Source organism: Rhinatrema bivittatum, chromosome 4, assembly GCF_901001135.1.
Source record: "Rhinatrema bivittatum chromosome 4, aRhiBiv1.1, whole genome shotgun sequence".
Taxonomy (NCBI): Eukaryota; Metazoa; Chordata; class Amphibia; order Gymnophiona; family Rhinatrematidae; genus Rhinatrema; species Rhinatrema bivittatum.
In genome coordinates, this window is record NC_042618.1 from 381,036,701 (window position 1) to 381,063,110 (window position 26,410).

At 46.6% G+C, this 26,410-nt stretch overlaps 1 protein-coding gene across 1 annotated transcript in view; it reads right to left on the reverse strand.

Moving 5' to 3' along the window:
* IL17RD (interleukin 17 receptor D) overlaps positions 1–26,410 on the reverse strand; it is a 193,604-nt gene that overhangs the window by 13,392 nt on the left and 153,802 nt on the right. Inside the window, exons 6-11 of the mRNA XM_029600923.1 lie at positions 21,211–21,255; positions 20,963–21,114; positions 18,664–18,729; positions 17,330–17,384; positions 16,162–16,272; positions 13,468–13,652 (exon numbers count right to left, since the gene is read on the reverse strand). Of these exons, the coding sequence (XP_029456783.1) occupies positions 13,468–13,652; positions 16,162–16,272; positions 17,330–17,384; positions 18,664–18,729; positions 20,963–21,114; positions 21,211–21,255 (614 nt within the window). The remainder of the gene's footprint in view (positions 1–13,467; positions 13,653–16,161; positions 16,273–17,329; positions 17,385–18,663; positions 18,730–20,962; positions 21,115–21,210; positions 21,256–26,410) is intronic.

Below are 26,410 nucleotides of genomic sequence, written 5' to 3' on the forward strand. Positions count from 1 at the left end.
CGGGGGCTGAATGGATTGAGTCCTTTGTGACCTTAGAGTCCACTGCATGACTCTCATGGCCAAGCGGGCCATTGGGGTGACCTGAAATGAGGACGCCATGTGTCCCAGGAGGATGAGAAAGTGGTGTGCAGTCGTGGAGTGCTGAGACTGCAGCTGGTGAGCAAGAGACACGAGAGTGAGAGCTCGCTGTCGAGGAAGAAAAGCCTTTGCCTGTAAGATGTCCAAGTCTGCCCCAATGAACAATAAGGTTTGAGATGGGACTAAGTAGGATTTATCGTAGCTGAATAGAAATCCGAGTGAAATTAGAGTGTGTAAGGTAAGATGTAGGGACAACAGAGCAGCTTGCTGAGTGGGAGCCCTGATTAACCAATCGTCTAGATAGGGGTAGACGTGAACACCTTGATTCCTGAGGGAGGCTGCAATTAGGACGAGGCATTTTGTGAAGACTCATGGTGTAGACGCGAGGCCGAATGGAAGCACTCGGTACTGATAGTGCTTGGGGCCTACTAGAAACCTCAGGTATTTGTGATGAGATGGAATTATCGCGATATGAGTGTATGCGTCCTGGAGGTCTAGAGAGCAGAGCCAGTCTCCTCTTTGTAGAAGAGGAAGAAGAGAGCCCAAGGTTACCATTTTGAACCTCTCTTGCTGGAGGTACTTGTTGAGGGCACGTAGATCCAGAATTGGACGAAAGCCTCCCGATTTTGGGGGGATTAGAAAGTACCGGGAATAGAACCCTAGGCCTTGCTGGGAATAAGGCACTGGCTCTATTGCCTTGGACTGGAGGAGGAGGGAGACCTCCTGTTCCAGAAGGATGGAGTGATCGGATGTTCTCCACGTTGGTAGAGGTGGGGAGTCTGGTGGAATGGAGAGAAAGTTCAGACGATAACCTTGAGCAATTATCACTAGGACCCACTGGTCTGAGGTGATTGAGTGCCACCTGTTGTTGAAATGGCACAATAGAAGCTGGCTGCTGCTCTCTATGCAGGAGTCAAAAACTGGAAGCAGGGCCCGGCTCAGGAGCTGCTTGCGGTTTTTGTTTTCGTGTCTGACGAGACTGGGTTTTTTGAAACGGTCTCATAGAACGGGTTCTAGTTGGTGGCGGGTAGGACTTCTTCGGGCGGAAGAATGAATTCTTAAGAGTCCTTTCTGAAGGGCTGTTTTGAAGAGTACTCAGAAGGCATCAGAGAGAGCTGTCTTAGGGTCCTTCAGTTCCGCCACCGTTTGTTGAATCTGCTCGCCAAACAGATTATCTCCTACACAGGGCAGGTCAGATAATCTGTCTTGTACCTCAGGGCGAAGGTCGGAAGACTTGAACCAGGCCCATCGTCTTGCCGAAATAGCAACTGCAGATACCCTGGTAGCAGTGTCAAAGATATCATAAGATGATCTGATCTCATGCTTGCCTGCCTCAAAACCCTTGTTTACTTACCTGATAATTTAATTTTCCTTAGTGTAGACAGATGGACTCAGAACCAATGGGCATAGTGTACTCCTGATAGCAGTTGGAGAAGGATCAGATTTCAATCTGACATCAGCCCCTAGAACATATACCCCTGTAGGAAGTGCAGCTCTTCAGTATTCTCCTCGAAAAGCATTGTGGATATATGTGTGACTGACTAATTTGATTAACTTGATTAACTTCATAACTTGATTAACTTGAACTGGTTGGAACAACTATAGCTGGAGACCGCCTTCAACCAGAAAGTGTCGACCCCCGGCAGGGTGGGTGTCCTAAGTGAAAGAAGCATAGCTTACCCTTGAATCATTCGAAATTCCATGAGTAACGGCAGCCAAGGGTGGGATGCTGAGTCCATCTGTCTACACTAAGGAAAATGAAATTATCAGGTAAGTAATTTCTCCATTTCCTAGCGTGTAGCAGATGGACTCAGAACCAATGGGATGTATAAAAGCTACTCCCGAACCGGGTGGGAGGCTGCCCGTGACCCGCTTAGGATAGTCCTTGCGAATGCCGTGTCCTCCCGAACCTGAACATCCAGGCAGTAGAACCTGGAGAAGGTGTGAATGGAAAACCATGTCACCGCCCTGCAAATCTCGGCGGGTGACAACATTCTGGTTTCTGCCCATGACACTGCCTCGGCTCTAGTAGAGTGGGCCTTGACTTGTAGAGGTGGCAGTTTGCCTGCTTCCACGTAGGCTGCCTTGATGACTTCATTGATCCAGCAGGCTATGGTTACCCGCGAGGCCGCTTCCTCTTGTCTCTTCCCGCTGTGAAGGACGAATAGGTGGTCCGTTTTTCATACGGGTTCCGACACTTCCAGGTATCTGGATAGAAGCCTGCCGATGTTGAGGTGACGTAGACTTCGAGCTTCTTCCGAATTCTTAAAACTCGTCCGGCGATGGTAGCAAGATGGTTTGGTTGAGATGAAAGTGTGACACCTCTTTGGGAAGGAATGAAGGAACCGTGCGTAGCTGGATGGTTCCTGGGGTGAGTATGAGGAATGGCTCACGACAGGACAGTGCCTGTAGTTCCGAAATGCGGCAGGCTGAACAAACTGCCAGCAGGAATGCTGTCTTCAAAGTCAACAGACGGAGACAGTCCGCGGAGGGGCCTGAAGGAGGCTCCTGCTAGAAAATCCAGGACCAGGTTGAGGTTCCAAAGAGGTACTGGCCCACTTTAGGGGTGGGCGGATGTGTTTGACTCCCTTCAGGAAGCATGAAACGTCCGGGTGAGAGGCTATGCTGTCGCTCTCGCTCTTGGTGCCGTAGCATGACAATGCGGCCACCTGTATCTTGATGGAGTTGAGGGACAATCCCTTCTGTAGTCCGTTCTGTAGAAATTCCAATATCGTGGGAATTTTGACTGAGCGTGGTGTGATGTCGTGGTCTTCGCACCAGGCTTCAAAAACTCTCCAAATCCTAATGTACGTTAAAGATGTGGAGAATTTGCGTGCTCGGAGCAGGGTGTCGATTACAGCCCCCGAGTATCCGTTCTTTCTCAGGTGAGCCCTCTCAAGGGCCATGCCGTAAGCGAGAATTGAGCTGGGTCCTCGTGGAAGATCGACCCTTGTTGGAGCAGGTCTCTGTGTGGAGGCAGAGGAAGGGGGGGGGGGGGTCCCTGCCAGTAGTCTCCTCATGTCTGCGTACCACGGCCTTTTTGGCCAGTCCGGGGCCACCAGAAGTACTAGTCCACTGTGCAGCTGTATCTTGTGAATGATCGCGCCTAATAGGGGCCACGGCGGGAAGGCGTATAATAGAGTCCCCTGTGACCAGGTCTGTACCAGGGCATCGATTCCTTGGGACTGAGGTTCCCGCCTGCGGCTGAAGTACCTGGGTACTTGGGCGTTGGACCGGTTTGCCAGGAGGTCCATGTCTGTTGTTCCCCACCGGCTCACTATCATTTGGAATGCTGCGGTCGAAAGTTTCCATTCTCCCTGGGTCTTTCTCTGCTGAGGTAGTCCACCATGATGGTGTCTTTCCCGGCAATGTGGACAGCCGAGATCTCCTGGAGATTTACTTCCGCCCATGCCATTAGAGGGTCTATTTCCAGGGACACCTGTTGGCTTCTGGTTCCCCTTTGACGGTTGATGTAGGCCACTGTTGTGGCGTTGTCCGACATTACTCTGACCGCTTTGTCTCGGAGTCTGTGACTGAACCGTAGGCAGGCTAGTCTGACTGCCCGTGCTTCTAGGTGGTTGATGTTCCATCCTGATTCTTCTGCGTTCCACTGTCTTTGGGCGGTTAGTTCCTCACAGTGTGCTCCCCATCCTCGTAGGCTGGCATCCGTGGTGAGCAGGATCCAGGTGGGTGAGGATAGCCTCGTTCCCTGGCTTAAGTGGGCGTCTTGTAGCCACCAGCGTAGTTGGATCCGAACTCTGAAGACGTACAGTGTAGTTCTGGGACAGTGGATTCCAGCGCGATAGATGTGAGCTCGTGCCCATGGCACTACTTCTAGTGTGGATGCCATCAGACCTAGGACTTGCAGGTAATCCCATGCTGTGGGGCAAGGTTTGCTCAGCAGGATTTGTAACAGATTCCTCAGTTTTGATCTCCTTGTGGGAGTCAGGCTGACCCTGTCTTCCTTGGTGTCGAATTGGCCTCCTAGGTATTCCAGAGACTGTGAGGGCTGCAGACAACTCTTGTTTGCGTTGTCCACCCATCCAAAACTCTCCAGTAGAGTTTTGACTCTGTTGGTTGTGTGGTGACTTTCCTCTGGGGATTTCGCCCTGATAAGCCAATCGTCTAGGTAAGGGTGTACGAGAATTCCTTCCTTCCTCAGTGTTGCCGCCACCACCACTATGATCTTGGTGAACATCCGGGGTGCTGTGGCTAACCCGAAAGGTAGTGCCCGGAACTGGTAGTGACGGTCCAGGATTTTGAAGCGTAGGAAGCGCTGATGTTCCTGATGGATCGGGATGTGTAAGTAGGCTTCCGAAAGATCCAGGGATGTGAGGAACTTTCCCGGTTGTATCGCCCTTATTACAGAGCGTAGGGTTTCCATGTGGAAGCGGGGAATCCTCAGGTAGCGGTTGACTGACTTGAGGTCCAGAATGGGCCTGAACGTCCCCTCTTTCTTGAGGACGATAAAGTAAATGGAATAATGCCCAGTATTTATTTCTTGTGTAGGTACTGGGGTTATGGCCTCGAGGGCCAGTAGCCTGGTCAGTGTAGCTTCCACTGCCACCCTCTTGGAGAGGTAGTGGCAGGGGGATTCCACGAACTTGTCCGGAGGGGTTCGTAAGAAATCCAGGTAGTATCCCTCTCGAATGATGGTTAGGATCCACTTGTCTGAAGTTATCTCGACCCATCTGTGGTAGAATAGGGCTAGTCTGCCCCCTATGGCTTCTTCCCTTGGACGGGTCGGCTGAATCTCATTGTGGGGTGTGGCTGGGGCCTGGACCCGAGCTGGTTCCCCTCTTGTTGTGCTTGTTCCGAAAGGACTGGTTCCTACTAGAAGGGCGAGGCGCTTGATAATTATTTCTGTATGGATTGAAGCGCTGTGAACCTCTGCCCCTGGAGGGTCAGGGGAAGGGTCGCTGGTTTCTCTTGCTTTTGTCCTCCGGTAGCTGCGGTAGTGGGGATTCACCCCATTTATCAGCCAGCTTCTCTAGTTCACTGCCGAACAGGAGGGATCCCTTGAAGGGCATCTTTGTGAGTCTCGATTTGGAAGATGCGTCGGCCGACCAGCTTCAGAGCCAGAGTTGTCTTCTGGCTGCAATAGCTGATGACACTCCTCTAGCTGCGGTGCGTACTAGGTCGGAAGCAGCATCCGCGAGGAATGATACTGCTGGTTCCATGGCTTCCCCAGGGGTGTTGCTCCTGGTCTGTGATAGGCAGGCACATGTCACAACAGTGCAGCAGGCCGCTATTTGTAGGGACATAACGGCAACGTCAAAGGACTGTTTAAGGATGGATTCCAGACGTCTGTCTTGAGCATCTTTGAGTGCTGCACCTCCCTCCACTGGGATAGTAGTGCGCTTCAAGACAACGCAGACCATTGCATCCACTTTTGGGCATGTCAGCAGGTCTTTGGCCACCGGGTCCAGAGGGTACATGGCTGCCATAGCCCGTCCTCCTTTGAATGTGGACTCTGGAGCAGTCCATTCCAGGTCAATTAGCGGTTGAACGGCTTGTAACAGGGGGAAATGGCGGGAAGTCTGGCGGAGTCCCTCTAGCAGAAGGCTCGTCTTAGGTTCCCCCGAGGCACTTGGGCCCGGTATCGCAAGTTCCTTCAGGCTGCTGGTGACCAGGTCTGGAAGCTCGTCCTTGGTGAAGAAGCATCTCATGGTCCTGTGAGGCTCTATCCCCGGAGGGAGTTCCCCTTCCTCCAGGGGCTCTGATTCATCATCTGAGATGTCCGTGTCCCCATAAGTGGGGCTTCCGGATGGTGGATTCGCTACCCTGGGCCTAGCAGGGGCCGGGACGTAGCGGTCCTCTGGTAAGAGCTGTGGCCGTATTACCGGAGGCTCCGCTTGCATGTGAACGAAGGTGTGTAGGCCTTTGAAAAATTCCACCCAGGAGATAGACGCTGGGTCCAAGCTAAGAGGCGCTGTGTCCCTGGGGGGCCCCATTTGAGGGGGGGGGTCCCACTGGGATTTTCTAGGTCTGGGGTACTTATTGAGGAACTAGTACTCAGGCCCGGATGGGGCTGGCCCTGGGCTTGATCCCCCAGGGCCTCCTCACACTGGATACACAGGGCATCGGCCTCCTCGTGTTGTGTGGCTCTGATGTGGCATGCTGGGCAGAGGCCCTGAGCCTTGCGTTCTTTCTCTGGTGGTGCCATCGACATAGACACGTAAAATGACTTATGCTTCGGATATGTGCGTGTAGATGGATGTGCGCGCTGTTGTGCGCACAAGTCGCAGTTATGCGCCTGGCCTAGTGAGTGTGAGTTGCGCGCGAAACTTGTGCGTGCAGCACTTGAGAGTATACATTGTGCGCACAAGTAAAGTTGTGCGCACGGCTCGCCCTAAGCGCACGGATCGAGACGGCGGTCCGGGCAGTGAACAGGGCCAAAATGGCGATGGCGACCATGCGGGCAATATGGCGACCACCTCGGGGGGGGGGTTTTCCCACGTGGGAGAGCCCTTGGCTCTGACCAGGGTTGGGCCCAGCTAGGGCGGATCAACCCAGTGGCACTGGTCCCGGCCGGTGACCTGTGCGACTCCTCGATCTTTGGAGACCGGAGTCTTTAAAAGATTTCTACCTTACCTTGTCTTCGGCACTTCCCGGTTTCATTCCGGGCGATCTACGGCTGCGGGGGGAGAGGGCAAATACCTTCATCGCCGTGCTGGTGGATGCACCCGCCGAAGGACGGACGCCGGACCGAGGTTCACCTCCGAGGGACCACGGAAATCACCTTGGGAATTCTGAACTGGGGGAGGGACCCGAGGGTGTCACCACAGGAGAGCAGGGCTCGTCGTTGAGGTAAGTTTTCTTCTTAATTTGGGTTTTCTCTGTTAAAATTGCTCTAACACTGGAGAGCATGCAGATAGTCCCTAACTGCTATGGAGATGGAAAATACTGAAGAGCTGCACTTCCTGCAGGGGTATATGTACTAGGGGCTGATGTCAGATTGAAATCTGATCCATCTCCAACTGCTATCAAGAGTACACTATACCCATTGGTTCTGAGTCCATCTGCTACACGCCAGGAAAGTGGTAATTCTAGAGATGAGCATTGATCCCTGGAAGACACGGCGACCCATGGATTCTAGAAATTTCTGTTCCTTGTCTGGGGGAAAGGAAGTGTGAGGTTTTGATCTCCTTGCTCTTTTCTGGGAGGATTCGACAACCACAGATTGGTGTTCCAATTGAGGTTTGCGAAAGCCTGGAGCTGACTGAACGAGATAGGTGGTGTCAGCTTTCCTGTGGACTGGAGCCACAGAGCCAGGATGTTCCCAGTTCTTTTTGAGGAGATCCAGAAGAACCTGGTGGATAGGGATGGAGATTATTTCCTTGGGAGCATCCAGGAATTGTAACAGCTCCATCATTTGATGCTTGTCATCTTGTTCAGTCTGTAATTGGAAGGGAACCAATTCAGACATCTCCTTCACAAAATTTATAAAGGAAAGGTCCTCTGGAGGAGAACGCTTTCTGCTTTCAGTAGGTGAAGGTGGTGAAGGCAAATCATCGGTGTCTGCTGAAGAATCATCAGTCCAGGTGTTGTAGGGATCAGCACCTGCTCCTCTAGGGACTAGAGGAGGATGGGGCGGTGGGATTCCCGAAGGTCCTGGTCGAGGCTCCGAAGGAATAACGGGAGGCATCGAAGGCACCTATACAGGCATCAATGGATGGCTCGGTGGTGCCGATGGATGTGTCGGCACCGATGGGTGGATTGGTGGCACCGACGGACGTATCGGCATTGACAGAACTCCCGATGGAGGGATGCAGAACGGTGTTTCTCCTCCCGATGACAACACAAGCGGGGAGGGCACCAGAGCCATCGGTGACCCGGGGTCCATCAGTGGAAAAGCGGCCATAAGCGCTTCCATCCTCGAGAGCAGCGGTGCCAACGCTGCTGGAATCAGGTTAGTGGTCGGTTCCGCAATCGGTACCGGTGTTGGTGCCGGAGGAACCTGGAGTCGATGCATCGCCTTGTCAATGGCCTCCTGAACCATATGGTCCAGTTCTTCTCGGAGACCTGGAGCAAGCAGCATCGGCTCCAGAACAGAAGAAGGAGGCAGAGGTATAGCCGGAGGGACCACCGTTAAAGGCGGAGTCACGGCTCCCGATACCCTGTTGGGTGAGGGTTGCCTCGGTGACCCGGTTGCCGAAAAGGTTGGTGCCTTTTCTGAACGGGGCTTCTTCGACTGCGGCTCAGACGATGGCGAGGTCGATGATTTCGCTCCCTCGATGGTCCAAGACTTTCGATGCTGGTGGCGATGTTTATCTCTTCGATCCCCTCGGTCCTGAGGGGGAGTAGAGGGTGTCAAAGGCTAAGAAGTCATTGATGCCGGACAGTCACCGGCCGGAGGTCGATGCTGGTGCGAAGTTGACGGTGCCGGTTCTGACGACGTCGATGCAATGAATGGCGTCGGGGTTTGAGCATGGAAGAGAAGTTCCATCTTCTCCATTCTAGCCTTGCGACCTTTTGGTGTCATAAGGGCACATTTGGTGCAGGTTAGGACATCGTGCTCACATCCAAGACACATTACACAGAATTTGTGAGGGTCTGTGATGGACATGGTGCGATTACAGTCCGGGCACCGGAGGAACCCAGATGCCATGGCCATGAAAAAATTGAGCCGCGGTACAGTCGACAGCCAGTAGGCCGCAAGGGCCAAACTCAACGGTAATAGACGGAAAATGGGTAAAAAACTTACTGGAGTACCGCAGCTTGAAAAAGTTGAAGAAGGGACCCTTGTGGGGTAAATTAAATTTTAGTAATTTCGTGAGGAAAATTCCTGTCAGGAATCTCTACAGAGTTCCTTAACTGCGTGGCTACTGCAGCGCGGAAAAAAGAAGACTGAAGGGGGACCCCTGCTGGCTGCAGGGTTAGTGCCATGCTGGGCATGCCCAGTAGGGGCCAGTCAAAGTTCTGGAAACTTTGACAGAAGTGTTCCGTGATTGGGCTCCATCCTGTGATGTCACCCATATGTGAGGACTACCATCCTGCTTGTCCTATTAGAACAGCTAATAGTCTCACAACATACATTTGCATGTGATGAGTGCTATTAGTTTCTTGGGGGGTTGGATGCACGTTTTGGACGTGCTAATATCCATACAAAGTAAGGAGTTGTGGATGCACGTCCAAAACCCACATCCAACCACGGGTTAAACGGTCCGCTCGGCTAAGCGTACTGTATTGCAATGTCCCCAAGGTGAGGTGTCAGAGAAAGAGATGCATTTTAATCCAAGAAATAGCCCAAGCTTCTCAGCAGCTGTAAATTCAGATTTACGTACATTAACCAGACATAAAAATAGTACATGCTCAGAAAAATTCATTTTTATTTTTCATTTTGTAATTAAATTTGCAGCACACAATAGCAATAGCCAATAAAATCTCACCAGTGGCAGCAAGGTTTTAACAGGATCACAGCATTAATGGCATTTTGAGAACTGGTAAAAGTATTTTTTTATTATTTTAGAAAGTTAAAAATAGCCCTGGCATACAAAACTGACAAGTTTTACAACCAAAAGGGTGAATTTTAAAAGTCCTATATGGGCCAAAGCTGGGAGATATACGCAGAAGTCGGGCTGGTGTGCGATGCACGGATTTTAAAAAGCACGTGTATGCGCATATCTCCAGGTACGCGCAAAAAAAAGATTTTGCCCAAAAAGGAACGGGGTGTGGGTGTGATCTGGGTGGGGCATGGGCAATCCTGGAATTATGAATGAAACCATTGTGTATTTACCCGCACAAGCAGGTGCTGGGGTCGCCTACCATGTAACTTTACTTGTGCTATGGATAAGAACATAAGAAATTGCCATACTGGATCAGACCAAGGATCCATCAAACCCAGCATCCTGTTTCCAACAGAGGCCAATCCAGGCTACAAGTACCTGGCAAGTACCCAAACACTAAGCAGATCCAATGCTACTGATGCAAGTAACTGCAGTGGCTATTCTCTAAGACAACGTGATTAATAGCAGTTAATGGACTTCTCCAAGAACTTATTCAAACCTTTTTTGAACTCAGCTACACTAACTGCACTAACCACATCTCCTGGCAACAAATTCCAGAGCTTAATTGTGTGTTGAGTGAAAAATAAATTTCTCAGATTAGTTTTAAATGTGCTACTTGCTAACTTCATGGAGTATCCCCTAGTCCAGTGATGGCGAACCTTTTAGAGACCAAGTGCCCAGACTGGAACCCAAAACCCACTTATCTATCGCAAAGTGCCAACATGGCAATTTAACCTGAATACTGAAGTTTTAGTTTAGTTCCGCCATGAACTTCCATAAGCTCTCTCTAAACCCTGTACATAACCTATCCCTTTGTGTCATTGTTCTACCCTCCCCCCCCTCCTCTGTTACTCCTTCTTGAATCCCTCCCTCTTCAATTTATCTAGTTATTGTTCTGTTACTGCGTTCTTTTGTTTACTGTTCTTTGTAAAGGCAATGCCTATATATACTTTGGTTGTAAGTTACATGTGAACCGACATGATGTGCAAACGGTTGTCGGTATATAAAATCATTTAAATAAATAAAATAATAAATAAATAATTGAGGCCAACGTTCTAACTGCGACAGCGCCAATCTACAAGGCCTCAAAAATAGTCCACCTGGCTGTGTGCCTCTACGTAAGAAACCAACAGCTTGTTCTGCGAGCGCTGACAAGCACAGCAGCTCACCGATTGGCTGTCGCTATAGCAACGGCAGGTGCGTAAGCATGGGGGCCAACTGGTATTTAATAACGCTCAGAGAGCAAGGTCTCCTCAGTTGTGATTGAGACTATGGAGGGGAGGAGTACCTGCTGAGCGGTAAACTGGCCAGCTACTGCTCCAAAGCTTTTGCTACAATCCTGCCATTATTAAATTTGTGCTAACAGCAGAAAAACATTGCATGAGCATTTAGCAACCTAAAAAACAGGGAACATCACTATTTTTTTTTTTTTAAAATACACGTTCGGAACTCCTCGCACGCTAATATTAACTGGCTGATCACGTTTTAGGCCAGTTTTCATCTTTAGATCCCCCCCCCCCCCCCTTAAGGGAGATTATATACATAAAAATGCAGCACAACTTTAGTGTGACCTTGGAAAAACCAAGAGGCAGCTCCTGAAATATCCACACTAATTTACCAAGAGTATCAAAAAATGGGCAATGGCTGGCAGGAAGCTAACAAGAAGATGAACGATTTACAAAAAATTCAATTCAACAATTTCTTCCCCGGTGCCGGGGGCTTTAAATATCAGAAAATGGAGAGTACAGGAATCTGCACTGCCTACCCGAAGAGCAAGGGGCAGACGCTGGGGAGTGCCCAGATTCTGGCCACCTGTGGCCATCCACACCAGGGAAGAAGAGCCAGGCAGCAGTCTGGCAACATCTGCTGCCAGTGGAGGCGCAGGAGGAGGAGACAGTTGCACAGGCGGAGATGGTCGGAAAACCAGCAACGGCGGCACAGTTACCGCTGCTGGCGCGGACAGCAGGCGGCCGTAGAACTAGGCAGCTGTACTGTCCAGAGAAAATCCGGACAGTTGGCAACCCTAGCAATGGCGCGCGTGCTCACAGAGAGGGCTCCGAGAGCCCCCTCTGGCACGCGTGCCATAGGTTCGCCACCACTGCCCTAGTCCTTCTATTATCTGAAATAGTAAATAACTGTTTCACGTTTACCCATTCTAGACCTCTCATGATTTTAAAGACCTCTAACATATCCCCCCCTCAGCCGTCTCTTCTCCAAGCTGAACAGCCCTAACCTCTTTAGTCTTTCCTCATAGGGGAGCTGTTCCATCCCCTTTATCATTTTGGTCGGCCTTCTCGGTACCTTCTCCAGTGTAACTATATCTTTTTTGAGATGTGGCGGCCAGAACCGTACTCAGTACTTGTATGAAAATGCACAATTTTGCGGAAAGATTTGCTGTTTAAATGAATTGCATAATATTTAAAATGGGATGATAACATGAGACAAGATTTCCTGTTAAGCCATCTGCAGCTTAGTACATTAATCTCTCAGTCCCTAAAACCAAATCCACATTCCTCACTTGTGATACTTCAAGACACATTGAACCAGTTTTTCATTTTTCATTCAAGGTTGTCTGATATTGTACTTTTATAACACCAATAAAGCTTAGCTAAAAAGAAGAGGATCAAAATAAAACATCTACCGACTATCCTTAATTTTACGAAAGATATGCAGAGTTAACAAGAGTTGAACCAAAAAATGACAAAAAAATATATTTCCATCCACCCAGACCTAAGACAGGAACCCTGCCTCCCAACCTTCAGGAAGATACTTAAGACTTGGCTCTTCAAACAAGCTTTCCCAGACTCCAGCTAATGTCCTTCAACTTCAAATTCTATAACACAACCAGCTCATTTAACTGTTCGTTGTAAATATTTAAAATGCTATTAACCTTTTCTTTTTCTGTCCTCTCCCAGTTTAAGCATCCCTGTTTTTTGTAACTGCTTTCTTCCGCACTACAGTTCCAGTTTGTTTTTTCTTTCTATGCACCACTGTTTTAATGTAAACCAGCATGATGTGATTTTATCATGAATGCCGGTATATAAAAACCTTAAATAAATAAAATAAATAAATTTTCAACACTAGGGGTCAGACTTGCTACATTTATAGATATTCTACAGCTCTGGTAATCCATCCCTGATACAGTACAACAAATCAGTGATCTGGTTTTTGGTATTTTGTGAGATTTTTTTCTAATTAAATTTCTCTACATTTAATTTTTAGAACACAAATTTTTGTATTTTACCATACTTCTCTATGCAAAATAAATCAAACAAATCCTGCCGTTTTCCAAATATTATTTTATTCTTTGGCTGCCTGATGTAAATATGTGTATTTAAGTTTCAACATGTATGACTTCCTAAGAGAAAGAGCTGTGTTGTCAGTTTTCCACTGTATTTTATATGAATTATCTCCCTCTTTTAGCTCCATTCACATGTAGACATTTTTTTCTGAATTAGAAATGATTACAGGCACAACAAAGTGACAAAATAAGGGGTTTGGATAGGAGCAATCAGGCTGAAGTAGACTGGGTTCTCCTGCCAGCTCAACAAAGAGAGCCGATATTAGAGACTCTGAGGAGGAGGAACCAGAAGGTTGCACTTTCAAGTCCCAAAGATCTCTGGCTGGAAAAAAAAAGGCAGGGTGCAGTTAAGTGCAGAACCTTTCCATACAGGTGACACTGAAATTGCAAGTCCTTCTGTATTTCTCTTGGATAAAAAAAATTCCTACTTGTTAGCCTGGGACTCAGACAGAATCCGCTTGCAATTCTTCTCTTTCTCTCCTTTTAATGAAATATTTCAGGGACTGCTCTATGCTGAGATGAGATGCAACAAAAGCAAATATGATCAGTGAAGCAATCAGCAAAAGGGGATGACCATACCTCACAGCCACAGAAGTCCTGAAGGAAATACGCAAAGCACTGGATGACGTTCACGTGCTTCTGACAATCTTTACTGGAATAGCAGATGAACACTTTTGGCCGCGGGCGAGGTCTTTCCACATGCAGCACTGCTGTGTACGTGGAGGACTCTAAACTTTCCTCATCTAAATGGGAATAAATATTTTCTAGATTGAAGAAAAACATACATGTTAATACACTGCACTGTACAACTTTTTCCTTTTGGGAGGGACAGTGTGTGAAGAGACTGCCATATACTGAAAGCATTGTTATTCACTAATTCCTCATAGTTAGGGTGCCCTTTTCAACTCTTTGCCACACTATCCCTTCCACAATCTGTTTACCCCTTTGATAAACCAACAAAAAAATGCTTCAAATCCTCTTCTTCTTCTGCATCATTTTTTCCAAATTAATAATAGACTGAAATTGTTGTTGCCATATTGGCACCTACATTGGATATTTTGGAGGTCACATTATCTTTCACTGGACCAACAAAAATTATTGCTAAACATAGATACTTTTTTATATTGGTCAGATGTCCCTTAAGATATCTATGAGACAGTTACAGGAAAGAGATTTTATGTTGAATGAAGCATAACATATCCCAAGTAGTTAAAATGGCAGTGCCACATACTCTAATTTGGACAAATCTGAACAAATTGTAATTTACCTCTCCTAGTGAAATAGCCCAAACAAATCAAGCCCGTGGCTTTCAAAATTAATAGGAAAATACTTTTAGAACAAATTTATGAAGATCAAATTAAAATATGGCCATCAGCACACTCCTCCAACTTTCCTATTAATTTGTAACCAGTGGTTTCCTTCTGTATTACAGATTGTGAAATTCCATGCTGGCTGGCACAGATAAAGCAGTTTCAGTACTCAAGGCCTGAGAAATGCTGTCCTGAGAAGGGTCCATGCAGTACAGAGCATGTGCATTTGCAACTAAAAGTATCTTAGATTTTTTTCTTTCACACAGTAAACTTTCCAGTACAACATGATTAACAATTATAGTCCCAATGTATTTCTTATTGCAAAATTTTTAACATTGCTTCGCCCACCTTCCACACTCCCTGAAAGCTCTCCAACAGGCCGATACAGTAAAGTGCGGCCGTGGTTACCCTGCTTTCTACTCACAATTTGGCCGCGTTAGTCCAACCCGCAATTCACTATCCCTTTTAACCCATCCTTACCGCTTCTTTAAATCAACGGGAAACCCTTTCCGCCCGCGGCATGTATATGAGATGTAAACGATCGGATTAGCTATTCCCTCCCATACAGTAACGTGCACCCCGATTATCGCTTTTTTAACCTGCAGTTTTGCCGCATGTTTAACCTGCTAATTTACTGCCTACCCTTACCCCTGCGTTAGTGTGGAGCGTCAGGTCAGAGAGACGAAATTTCACGGGCAAACGACCCCCTCACCCCCCGGGACAAGAGCCAGGATTGGGCAAACTTTCCCCCAGCCCCCGTTTACCTGCCCTGGTCGCGTCCATGGTGCCGGTCTCCCGTGCGGGCGCGCTGACAGCTCCGGAGCAGGAAGGAAGGACCTGTTGTTTCCAAGCATAACCTAAACTCTTGCCTGCCCAACCTAAAATCCAACGCGCCGGGAAAGCATAACCTAAACTCTTGCCTGCCCAACCTAAAATCCAACGCGCCGGGAAAGCCACTCTTCAGATCGCGACTAATCCCATCCCCCAGCCCCCGCTCACCTGCCCTGGCCGCGTCCATGGGTGCCGGTCTCCGGGGCAGCCCCAGTCCTCTCTCCCATCCTCCCAGGGGCAGCCGGCGGCGAGAGCGAGAGAAGCCCAGGGCGGATCGCGAGGTGGCTTCCAGCAGCCCCCGCCGGCGAGGGTGCATGAACGCACGCCATGACCTGAGCGCCCAGCTGGATGTCCGAGGTCACGGCGTGTGCACATGGCAGTGAAGGTGCATGAACGCACGCATGCCGTGACCTGAGCGCCTGGCTGGCGTGCGCCCATTCACCATTGCCGGTGAGGGCTGCTGGAAGCTGCCTCGCGATCCGCCCCGGGCTGCTCTCGCTCTCGCCGCCGGCTGCCCCCGGGAGGAGGGGAGAGAGGACTGGGGCTGCCCCGGAGACCGGCACCCATGGACGCGGCCAGGGCAGGTGAGCGGGGGCTGGGGGATGGGATTAGTCGCGATCTGAAGAGTGGCTTTCCCGGTGCGTTGGATTTTAGGTTTTCTTTTGCTTAAAGTTGGGATCCACTTCCTGGTACCTGTCATTTCAAATGTCATTTGAAATGACAGGTACCAGCGCACCCAGGATATTGTATAGGTGCTTTATAGCACCTATACAGTAAAATGGATTGCGCTTCATGGACGCGCATTTGATGCCAATTGGACGCGGCTTGCATTTGCATGCCATTTAAATACAGTATCGAGCGGTATGTGATCCGAACTGTGCGCGTGGCAAACGTGGGTGCGCTCGGCACTAACGCACCTCTTTCTACTGCACCTTACTGTATCGGCCTGCAAGTTTGAAAACAAAAACCGTGTAATGTCTCTCCCTAGTTCCACACCAAGTTTGGTTGAGTTAGATCCAGCCATTCAAAATGTTAAGAGGGGACCTAGACACATAAGACAGAAACCACAACACAGAAATCAGTATGATCTGATAAGCTTCCCTTCATCTCAAAACCCACACCCATCAAATACCTTGCTGCTTTTTACGGCACATCACAGTGAAAAGTGTAGCAAATGCCGAAATGATGACCAAGGGGACGGTAATAGCAATAGCCCTTATCGGACCTGCCCAAGGAGAATGCACTGTGAAAAAAAAATAAAGCAGACTCTGCAATATTTGCTGTGTAGTCTCACTGCATGGTTTTCTGGTAATGCTACTGTTTTGTGCTAACCTTCTTCTGGAGGCAGGGAATACATGTAAAGTGTAATGCACACACTGCCTTTGGTGACTGCCAAACAGTCAAGCCACTGCATTGAAAAGATCACAATACAATCCACTGAATATGCCATCTGCGCCTTAATCCTTCACAATTTCCACTTTGGGATTTATGGTGTTCTCTGACTTTATTTATAACATTTCTATGACTGGAATATTGACTCTTCTGAGATAAAAAGCTTAGAAGAGATATACAGCTCTTGGTATTTACCCCCAGTACAATGGGCTGCCTTAAAATTACCCTCCTCAAATGCAGCTACAAGTGCACATCACTCCTGCAGTGCAAGTAAAGTTAGATGTATGAAAGAGAGGCATTCCCGCGGGTATGTTCAGGTTGGGTGGGGGGAGGAAAACAGCCCTTTGGGGATAGGGAAATACCTATAATACCTGAATACTATCTGCTCTGAAGTGCCAAAGAAAGGAATATAAATCAAATAAATACATAAATAAGCACATGTGCATTTTTCTTTGAAATGTTCATGCACTATTTCCCCCTCTCCTTGCCACCCGCACAAATAGCAAGTACAACGAGCATGGACCCTTTTAATGCATGTACTTTGCGCTTGTTAATTTTCAAAGAGGAGCAGCGCAGGTAGTTTATCAAAAACGTTCCTGCACCGCATGCATGAACAGCAATCATGTGGTTTGCATGTACATGAGCTGTGCAAAACTTACCTCCCTCCCCACTAAGCCCACCAGCCAAGAGCTAGAGACCTTTCTTGGGGTGCATGCATATGAATTACACTGTCTCTCAAAGCTCCAGAAATCTCTTTCAAAGTATCTGTGCTTAAAATGAAGTTATTACACTGCAGAAGCAAAAAATGCCCTTCAGACTTAATCTGTTCAATGAACATTCACCATTTCCCATAGGTACCTGAAAAAAGCGTGAACTGGGAGGCTTAGCTGAAGGGGGGGTATTCCTACCTGGTTTTAGTGTGTAGTGTATGGTTTTTCTTGTAGTGTTAGTGTCATCAATCAGCTTAAAAGACAAGAGACAAAACATTTTTCATTAGAAACATCAGTATTAAAAAAAAGCGATTGTAGAAATAGTGGGGTAGATTTTATAAAACTACACCCATGCGTACTTTTGTTCGCGCACCTGGCACGAACAAAAGTACGCCGGATTTTATAAGATACGCGCGTAGCTGCGTGTATCTTATAAAATCCGGGGTCGGCGCACGCAAGGGGGTGCACATTTGTGCACCTTGTGCACCGAGCCCTGTGCACGCTGCCCATTCCCTCTGAGGCTGCTCCGAAATCGGAGCGGCATCGGAGGGAACTTTCCTTCGGCCTCCCCCCACCTTCCCCTCCCTAACCCACCCCCCCAGCCCTATCTACACCCCCCCTACCTTTATTGCGAAAGTTACGCCTGCCCCAGGCAGGCGTAACTCACACACGCTGGCTGGCTGCTGCCTCGCGATTCCCTGGCCCGGGAGCGATTTCGGAGGCCTCGTCCACGCCCCCGAAACACCCCTGGGCCGGAACCACGCCCAGGGCCAAGCCCCGGAACACCCCCGAATGACACACCGCCACGACACGCCCCCCCAACATGCCCCCGACACGCCCCCCGCAGGAAAGCCCTGGGACTTACGTGCGTCCTGGGGCTTGCGCGCGCAGGGGGGGGTTTTGAAAGGGTTACGCGCATAATAACTTATGCGCGTAACCCTTTTAAAATCTACCTGAATGTTTGTTTAACACAACTCCTTTATCAGTGGATGCTTAACAATGTTCAGATATACATATTGATCTTTCAAGACTAATAAAAAAACATAGAAGATATTTATTCTTTAAGGGAACTGAATACTCCAGATACTACAAGACCATCATAAACTAAACAGATAATTTCACCCTCCCTGGTCTTTTTTCCCTTATTTTGTCCTTTGAGTCATATGCATTCATCTTTCAGATACTTTATGCTTCCTCCTTGACATTTCCAGAGCTCAACTGTCATGTGGCTGCCTGCACGCACCTCATCATTGCAAAAATCTGACATGCTGGTCCCCTTGCTAGTATTGGGTTAAAATAATATAAAATGAATGCTAAATACTGTATGTGAAATACTTTTAAATTTGGAACATGGTGGGAAAGAGAGAGTGTGGGGTTCTAAGGTTTATTACACATCAGTGTATAACACTGCTGGAAAATTGCCTCTCCAACACAACATTATAATAAAATGTACAGCTTCAATTCATTATTATCAACTACCTTCAATGTGAAGGTTGGCCACAATAGCCTCAAGTAGCCCTCTGAAACATTACCTCGATGATGTAATCCCCTGGGGAGATATTCTGAAGGACACAGTGTGTTATATCTGCATTCCGGTCCTGTGGAGAAAGGAAAAATAAGTATTTTAAGCAGAGTGAATCTGTTTTTAGAAGCTGTAGGAGATGAAACTCGGGCCTTGTGCACTGCCCTGTGCAAACAATAGAAGCGCCAAGGAAAATAAAATAGCTGTTTTTCATTCTACCTCCCATTAAAACATAGCTTTGATTACAACAGTAATATCAAACAGTTTTACTTCCCATGACTGTAAGGAAGGTCTGTCTCATTCCCATGGGTTTCCCTGAGGTGCCCTCCAATTAGACACAATTTTTGGGCTCTTCCTAGCCAGTCTGATTTTAAGGGTGTCTGTAATGAATATGCATGATAGATTTGCATACACCCAAGGAACTGCATGCATACATATCTCATGCATATTCACTATGAACAACCTCGAAAACTAGACTGGCTAGATGGGGTGCAATGACCTGTTTGAGCACCACTGTGTCAATCCACAGACCAAAACAGCTGTGGGAGAAGGGTGCAGAACGTGCACTATAGCATCATATTAAAATATGCCTCTGTAATAACTGTAAACTTAGAAAAGTTAGAAAGTTATTTTTCCTAAGTGTGTACAGAGCACGGAAACACTGTACAGTGCACAGAAACACTGCTATTATCATCATTCGACACAATCATGCAAAGGTTTGACTCAAACACTGATTACATTTTAGTTTCACTGGACATATCTGCCGCATTTGACACCCTGGATCATAACTTTCTGCTCACATGCTTACAAGCTATTGTTATCACCGATACAGTTCTTAAATGGTTTACCTCATTTTTGTCCAATCACCCTCAGCAAATAAACATTGGCTCCCATAGCTCCGAATGGTACACGATTCCGTCAGGTGTACCACAAGGGTCATCGCTCTTAGCTCTTCTGTTCAACATTTACCTACTCCCCCCTTTGCCATCTTCTTGCAGGCCTTGGTGTAGATTTTACAAGCTGACGATATCCAATTTTTCATCCCTTACAGTACATCCTGGTCCAATACAATATCTTTTGTAAGCCTTTGCATCAGCTCTGTTAACATCTGGCTAACCCACAACTGCTTAAAGCTTAACACCTCCAAAACTGAAATCCTATACTTATCCCCTATTCCTCTGTTCATGCCATCCACTTAGTAACCTAATACTCGATGGTCATTCTATTCCCATATCAACTAAAGCCCACAATTTTGGAGTCATTCTGGATGCCAAAATAACCATGTTACAAAATATATCTTCAGTAGTCAAAACTTCATTTTATAAGATTCCCTTGCTGAAGCGACTTAAATCTCTTTTTCATCCAAATGACTTTCGCTCAGTTCTGTAAGCATTAATTCTGACAAGCTTAGATTACTGTAATGCATTATATCTGGGACTCCCAGCTAATGCCTTACGTCCATTACATCTAGTTCAAAACGCTGCTGCGCAAATCCTTGTAAGTGCTAGTCATTGAGAACACATAACTCCTGTCCTCTGTTTGCTACACTGGCTTGCTGTGATTCAACGTATACAGTACAAAATTCTTACTATTTTTCACAACTACTATATAAAAAAGTCTTCAAACTGGCTATGCTCTAGTTTACGTCTGTACCAACCTGGAAGACACCTCCGCTCAATGAACAAAAACCTCCTCGAGGTTCCAACAGTCAAATTAGCTAGGCTTGATCTCACCAGAAGGCGTGCCTTCTCTGTCGCAGGTTCCATCCTTTAGAACACTATGCCTGACTCACTCCGGCTAATATCTATATTAAGGAGTTCAAGAAAATTTTTTCAACAGCCTGCATTATTGCAAGGTACATGGATGCTTTAGCATGCATGCACCTTGCAGTTAATTTTACCAAGGGGAAATACTCAGGTAATTATTATTTTTTAAACAAGCTACAAGCATGTGTGTATAATGTTGCCGCCTACATTTGCAGCTTCTGTTTCTGCAAGCAACCAGATGATCATGTGTTAAACAGCATGCCTATACAGCTTTCAAAAATCAAATCTACGTGCACAAATTTTCTCCTTTTGACCTAAACGGAAGGTCTCTTTTTAATTTGGCAATTTGAGAGCCCACACATACTGTGAGGGAGAGACCAGAGCCATTTACCCAGATAAATAGCTATTCATCAGGACAAATGCCTTTTAAAATTGTCCTTCCCATGTTCACATAGAAACAGAGAATATGACAATAGTTCCTACTAGTCTACCCAATTTGCTTCCTGCTACAGCCAAAGTCTTCATTGCACCTTTACAGCTTACCTGTCTGCAAGTCTTTTGTCTGAAGGGACCATCATGCTTCAGCTTGTAGTGAAGATAATAAACATTAAACCCAAATCTGTGAGGAGCATGGTCAAATGACACTTGCATGTTCAGACCTTGCTGAGTAATGCTCAGATTCTTAGGCTTCCAGACTGCAAAGGGAGAGAGGTTTATATTTTTTTAATGCAATTTTCAGAGCCATGACATTTGTAACACATTACAGTAGAGCGAATGTATACAAAACTTACAAGGTTTGCAAGTCAGGCTGTCAGGCTGCAGCAACAATTCACATGCTGTGAAAGAAAGAAAGATACAAATAATATTTTATTTTCTATCTATCTATCCTACTTTTCTCCTTGGGTTTTCTATAGTGTCTTGCTCCTGCTTTTAGATTCCAACAGTGAGATGAAGACCTCAGTGGCTAAGATGCGAAGAAGGAATTATAAAAGCAGCTGTAATTAAATATCATTCATATGGCAGACCAATTACCACTTGATTAACTAAGGCTTTTAGGACTGTCACTTAGGAGCATTTAGCCAGACTCAAAAAGGTGGCCAAGCTGTACTGCCACAAGAGAGGACACAGCACTAAAAAAAATTGGTGCTAAAAATACCCTCAGAAGAAAAAAACAGGGAGGTCAAACTCACAAATCCATCTAAATGGCTAGTTTTGAATATTTCCCAAGCTTATCTGGCTAAAAGTTAGAGGGATAAGTCTTCATCCAGCTAAGATTTAGTTGAATAAGAAATTAAAAGGGGGAGGGGGGGTGTTAGGGGTGTTCTGGAGTGGGGTTGAGTTAGCAGAATAACTTATCCGGCTAACTCCGATATTTGGAGTGATCCGGGGCAGACACTTCTGCCTTTGCTGGGCTACTATGATGGAAGTATAGGCTCCCAGAGTAGTGCTTCTAGGAGTTAAGCTGGAAGCATACATTTCCATGGTTGTTGCCTAGTGGCAGAAGCAGCGAGTCCAGATTGCAGTAGGAGGCTACCATGATCTGGGCTGAAGAAATTTAAGATACATGGTGAGTGGGAAGATAAGGCTTGGGGAGGGGGGGGGGAGGAGAAGGACCCTAGAGATAAGTTAGAAAAAATAGACGGAACCCGGGGACGGGGAAGGGGAGGGGGAGAGACTGGCATGACCCCCATCCCGTATATTTTTTGATTAGTGAGACTGAGTACGCTTTGGGAGGAAATGGCAGCTTTACTAATTAGTCTACTAGTTTGCCCAGTCCATCTGCAGTTACATGAGAATGCTGCCAAATCTACGTGAGTAAAATGCTTATAAAATAGAACCCCCCCTTTTTTTTTTTTTTACATGAACAAATTTACTTGTAGACCCTTACTCAAGCATGTATTTTGAGGTTTATAAAATAGCATTTTCACAAGTATATGCTATTTACATGCGTATATGCTGATTCTTAAAAAATGTTTTGTTTATTGCATTTTAAAATATATTCAAGTAAAACTTGAGAAGAAAACATGAAGATAACCTATATACAGGCTATGAAAAAATCTATACAGGAAAACTTATTAATGTTAAACAATGATCCAGTCCTCAAACATAGGGATCCAAACACTAATCAGAAGAAATACTAAAAAATATGAAGGAAATACTAGCATACAGAGGGGTATCAAATCTATATAAAGGACTCACATTCACCACCCATATGAGGTCAATTAGCATTTGAAGATTAAATTCCCTCAACATTTAACCCTTTATCAATAAAAAAATTGAACAACTGAGATGGGTGGAAAAAGTAAAAGAAACATCATTATATTTTATAAGACATTTACATGGATATTTCAAAATAAAGAAAGCACTCAATGCAAAACTCTAGGCCTCATCAAGAGGAATTGTTTCCTCTTTTTTCTACGTATATCTAGCTAAGTCTAGAGTTTCTTCACGGTCAGAGGATCCTTGTTGCGGCAGGATTAACGGGAGCCGTCCTTTCCGCCGGGGACAGCGATGTAACCGAATCTGGGAAGGAGTCGAGTGACCCTTCTTCTCAACTAACTTCCAGCAATTCACTTCCCGGCAAGCGGACCCCTCGCTGCACGTGCACAATCATTGGGCCGACAATTGGACCCTCAGGAGGGGGCACTGAACCACCCTATCCTTGGCCCTTCGCTTGCGGTTAAATTGGGCATTATAGACAAAATAAGAAACCAAAACAAGAAGACAAATGTGATGCCATGTAGAGCTAGATCGCCATCTTGGATCCTCCCATGGTTCTCCATATGCTGATTTTTACACGCGCAACTTTTGAAAATTCTCCTTGCAATCTTTTTTTGAAATAAGAACATAAGAAGTGCCAAGGTGATCAGACCAAGGTATATCAAACCCAGCATCCTGTCTCTGACAGTGGCCAGTCTGGGTCACAAGTATGCAGCAGATCTGCAAATAGTTGATCTATTTCTTGTATCTCACTCACAGGGATAAGTGCTGGCTTTCCCAAGTCTACCTGGCTAACTGTTTATGAACTTTTCCTTCAAGAAATTGTTCAACCCTCTTTTGAACCCCACTGTGTTAGTTGTCTTGACCACATCCTCTGGCAACAGATTCCATATCTTGATTGTGCGCTGAGTGAAAAAAACCTATTCATTTGTTTTAAATCTTTCGGGTGCTAGTTTCATGGAGCGTCCCCTAGTCCTAGTGTTGTTTGAAAAGGGTAAGTAACCATTTCCTATTTACCTGTTTCACCCACTCATTACTTTATAAATCTCAATTATATTCCCTCTAAAGAGCCTTAATCTGATTTCTCCATATCATTTTTGTCACCCTTCTCAATACCCTTTCCATGTCCACTATGTCTTTTTTACATATGGGGCAATCATTTATTATGTGGCCAGTAATTTGAGCTGTCTGACCACAGTCCCAAGCAGAGCTGTCTTTAAGCTTCCATTTACAAAGATTATTTCCTATCCTGGCTCATATCGTACAACAATGTCAATAACCAGGAACCCTCTTTCCTATTCACTTAACATTACCAGACGCATTAGTTAATGACCTTCATAATAGGCATCATTGTGTGGTAGATTATACCGTAGTCACTCTGCCTTATGCTTAATCATAGGTCAGTCCATAAGTTGGTTTTTTTTTGTGTTTTTTTCTTTGATACACCCCAGTGAGTTTTTTCTTATTATCAGTGAAAATTCTTTTCAGCTTAAAGATGATTAACCAAACTTATCTGCTTGTCGCCATTAATCGAGATATTAGTTCTTCTCAGTCATCATCAACGTGAACGCTGATGCCCTTCAAATCGTCAGCAATATGCGAATTCTCCACATTGCTGTTATGTGCCCGACATTGTACAATGTTTCGGACCTGTGTCAAGTCCTTCTTCAAGGGCGTAATATGTTCGACAGCATGGCGTCTCTCAGCGTTTTTCTTAACTTTCTTAACTTAAGTGGCCACTCCAGTGGCTATTCCCTAAGTAAACTTGATTAATAGCCGTTAATGGACTTCTCCTCCAAGAACTTATCCAAACCTTTTTTGAACCCAGCTACAATAACTGCACTAACCACATCCTCTGGCAACAAATTCCAGAGCTTTATTGTGCGTTGAGTGAAAAAGAATTTTCTCCGATTAGTCTTAAATGAGGTACTTGCTAACTTCATGGAATGCCCCCTAGTCCTTCTATTATTTGAAAGTGTCAATAACCGAGTCACATCTACTCATTCAAGACCTCTCATGATCTTAAAGACCTCTATCATATCCCCCCTCAGCCGTCTCTTCTCCAAGCTGATCAGCCCTAACCTCTTCAGCCTTTCCTCATAGGGGAGCTGTTCCATCCCCCTTTATCATTTTGGTTGCCCTTCTCTGTACCTTCTCCATCGCAACTATATCTTTTTTGAGATGCAGCGACCAGAATTGTACACAGTATTCAAGGTGCAGTCTCACCATGGAGCAATATAGCGGCATTATTACATTTTACGTTTTATTAACCATTCCCTTCCTAATAATTCCTAACATTGACTATGATGCCAAGATCTTTTTCCTGGGTGGTAGCTCCTAATATGGAACCTAACATCGTGTAACTACAGCAAGTGTTATTTTTCCCTATATGCAACACCTTGCACTTGTCCACATTAAATTTCATCTGCCCTTGGATGCCCAATCTTCCAGTCTTGCAAGGTCCTCCTGTAATGTATCACAGTCCGCTTGTGATTTAACTACTCTGAATAATTTTGTATCATCCGCAAATTTAATAACCTCACTCGTCGTATTTCTTTCCAAATCATTTATTGTTGCGACCATCGCTGCCCGACGTCTCCACTACGCCCACCTTACCTCTTTGGCGACTCCCTCTTTGCCTGTTGGAAGTTTGGCTGCCGCGGCATCATCTTGCCATTCCCCTCCGGCGTCCCTGGACTGGCTGGACACTGCACACCGCCATGTTTCCCAGCAGCGTAAGGGCGTGCGCGTGGCGCGGCCCCGACTCAAGTACCAACAGTGGCGCAAACCTCAGGGGCATCCCCCTGAGGTGACGTCATCTTCACCGGATATTTAAGTTCTCTGAAATCGCTAACATATCGAGTTAGCAAGGGCTTTCCTCCAGGTATCGGCGGATGGGATTCGCTCTCTGCTCTACCTCCTCGGACTTACCAGGGGTACCCGCTCCTCGGGGGCCTCGCTTTCTCTTTGCTTTCAGATCACAGTCTGGAATCGGCACTAGCTCCTTGAGGGCCCACGTTCCCGGACTTGCTACTGAATATCACTTCTGCCAGGAAGTCATCGCTGCCTACAACAACAGTGAGTTACCATCACTCTCTCAGAGCGTTCCCTGGAACCAGGTAATCGCTCCTCAAGGGCCTACTTCATTCCAGCTCCTGCGCTGCTTCTATTGTGTGAGTGTTACCGCGGGCCACTACAGGATAATTACATTTGAGGTATCACCCTGGGCATACCCCTTGCTCAAGAACTGTTCTTCAAGGTTTTGTTCCTGAACTCTGCATACTCTGCCTACTCACTATATTCAGTTTCTCTACAGCTCAGTTATCCAGGATCGCTGTTCCAGTATCTGAGGGACTACAGCTCAGCCAGGCACTTCCAACTCACTACTGCCACCTCTGGTGGTTCAATATACTGTTTAATAAAAGAACTAGTGTGTGTCTGTCTCCATACTCTGAGCCTGACTGGTGGTCCCTCTCGGGATCTTCCCCCTGGGACGTGGTCATCTGCCACCGGCCCAAGGATCCACCCACAACTACCATGAACACAAACAGATTGCTAACTCCATGGATCCAGCACAACTTAATGGCTCGCAGGCCATACCGGGCCTGGCCCAGCGCACTGTGGAGCAGCAAGACGCCTTGGAGAAACTCACTTCAGCGTTTCTTCAGCTACACACACAGAGGGTTCAAGGCACAGCTTCCAACCATGAAGGTCAGTTACAGGAGGTAACTTTAAAAACTGCTGAACCACTGGCGGCTCCAATCCGCTTTT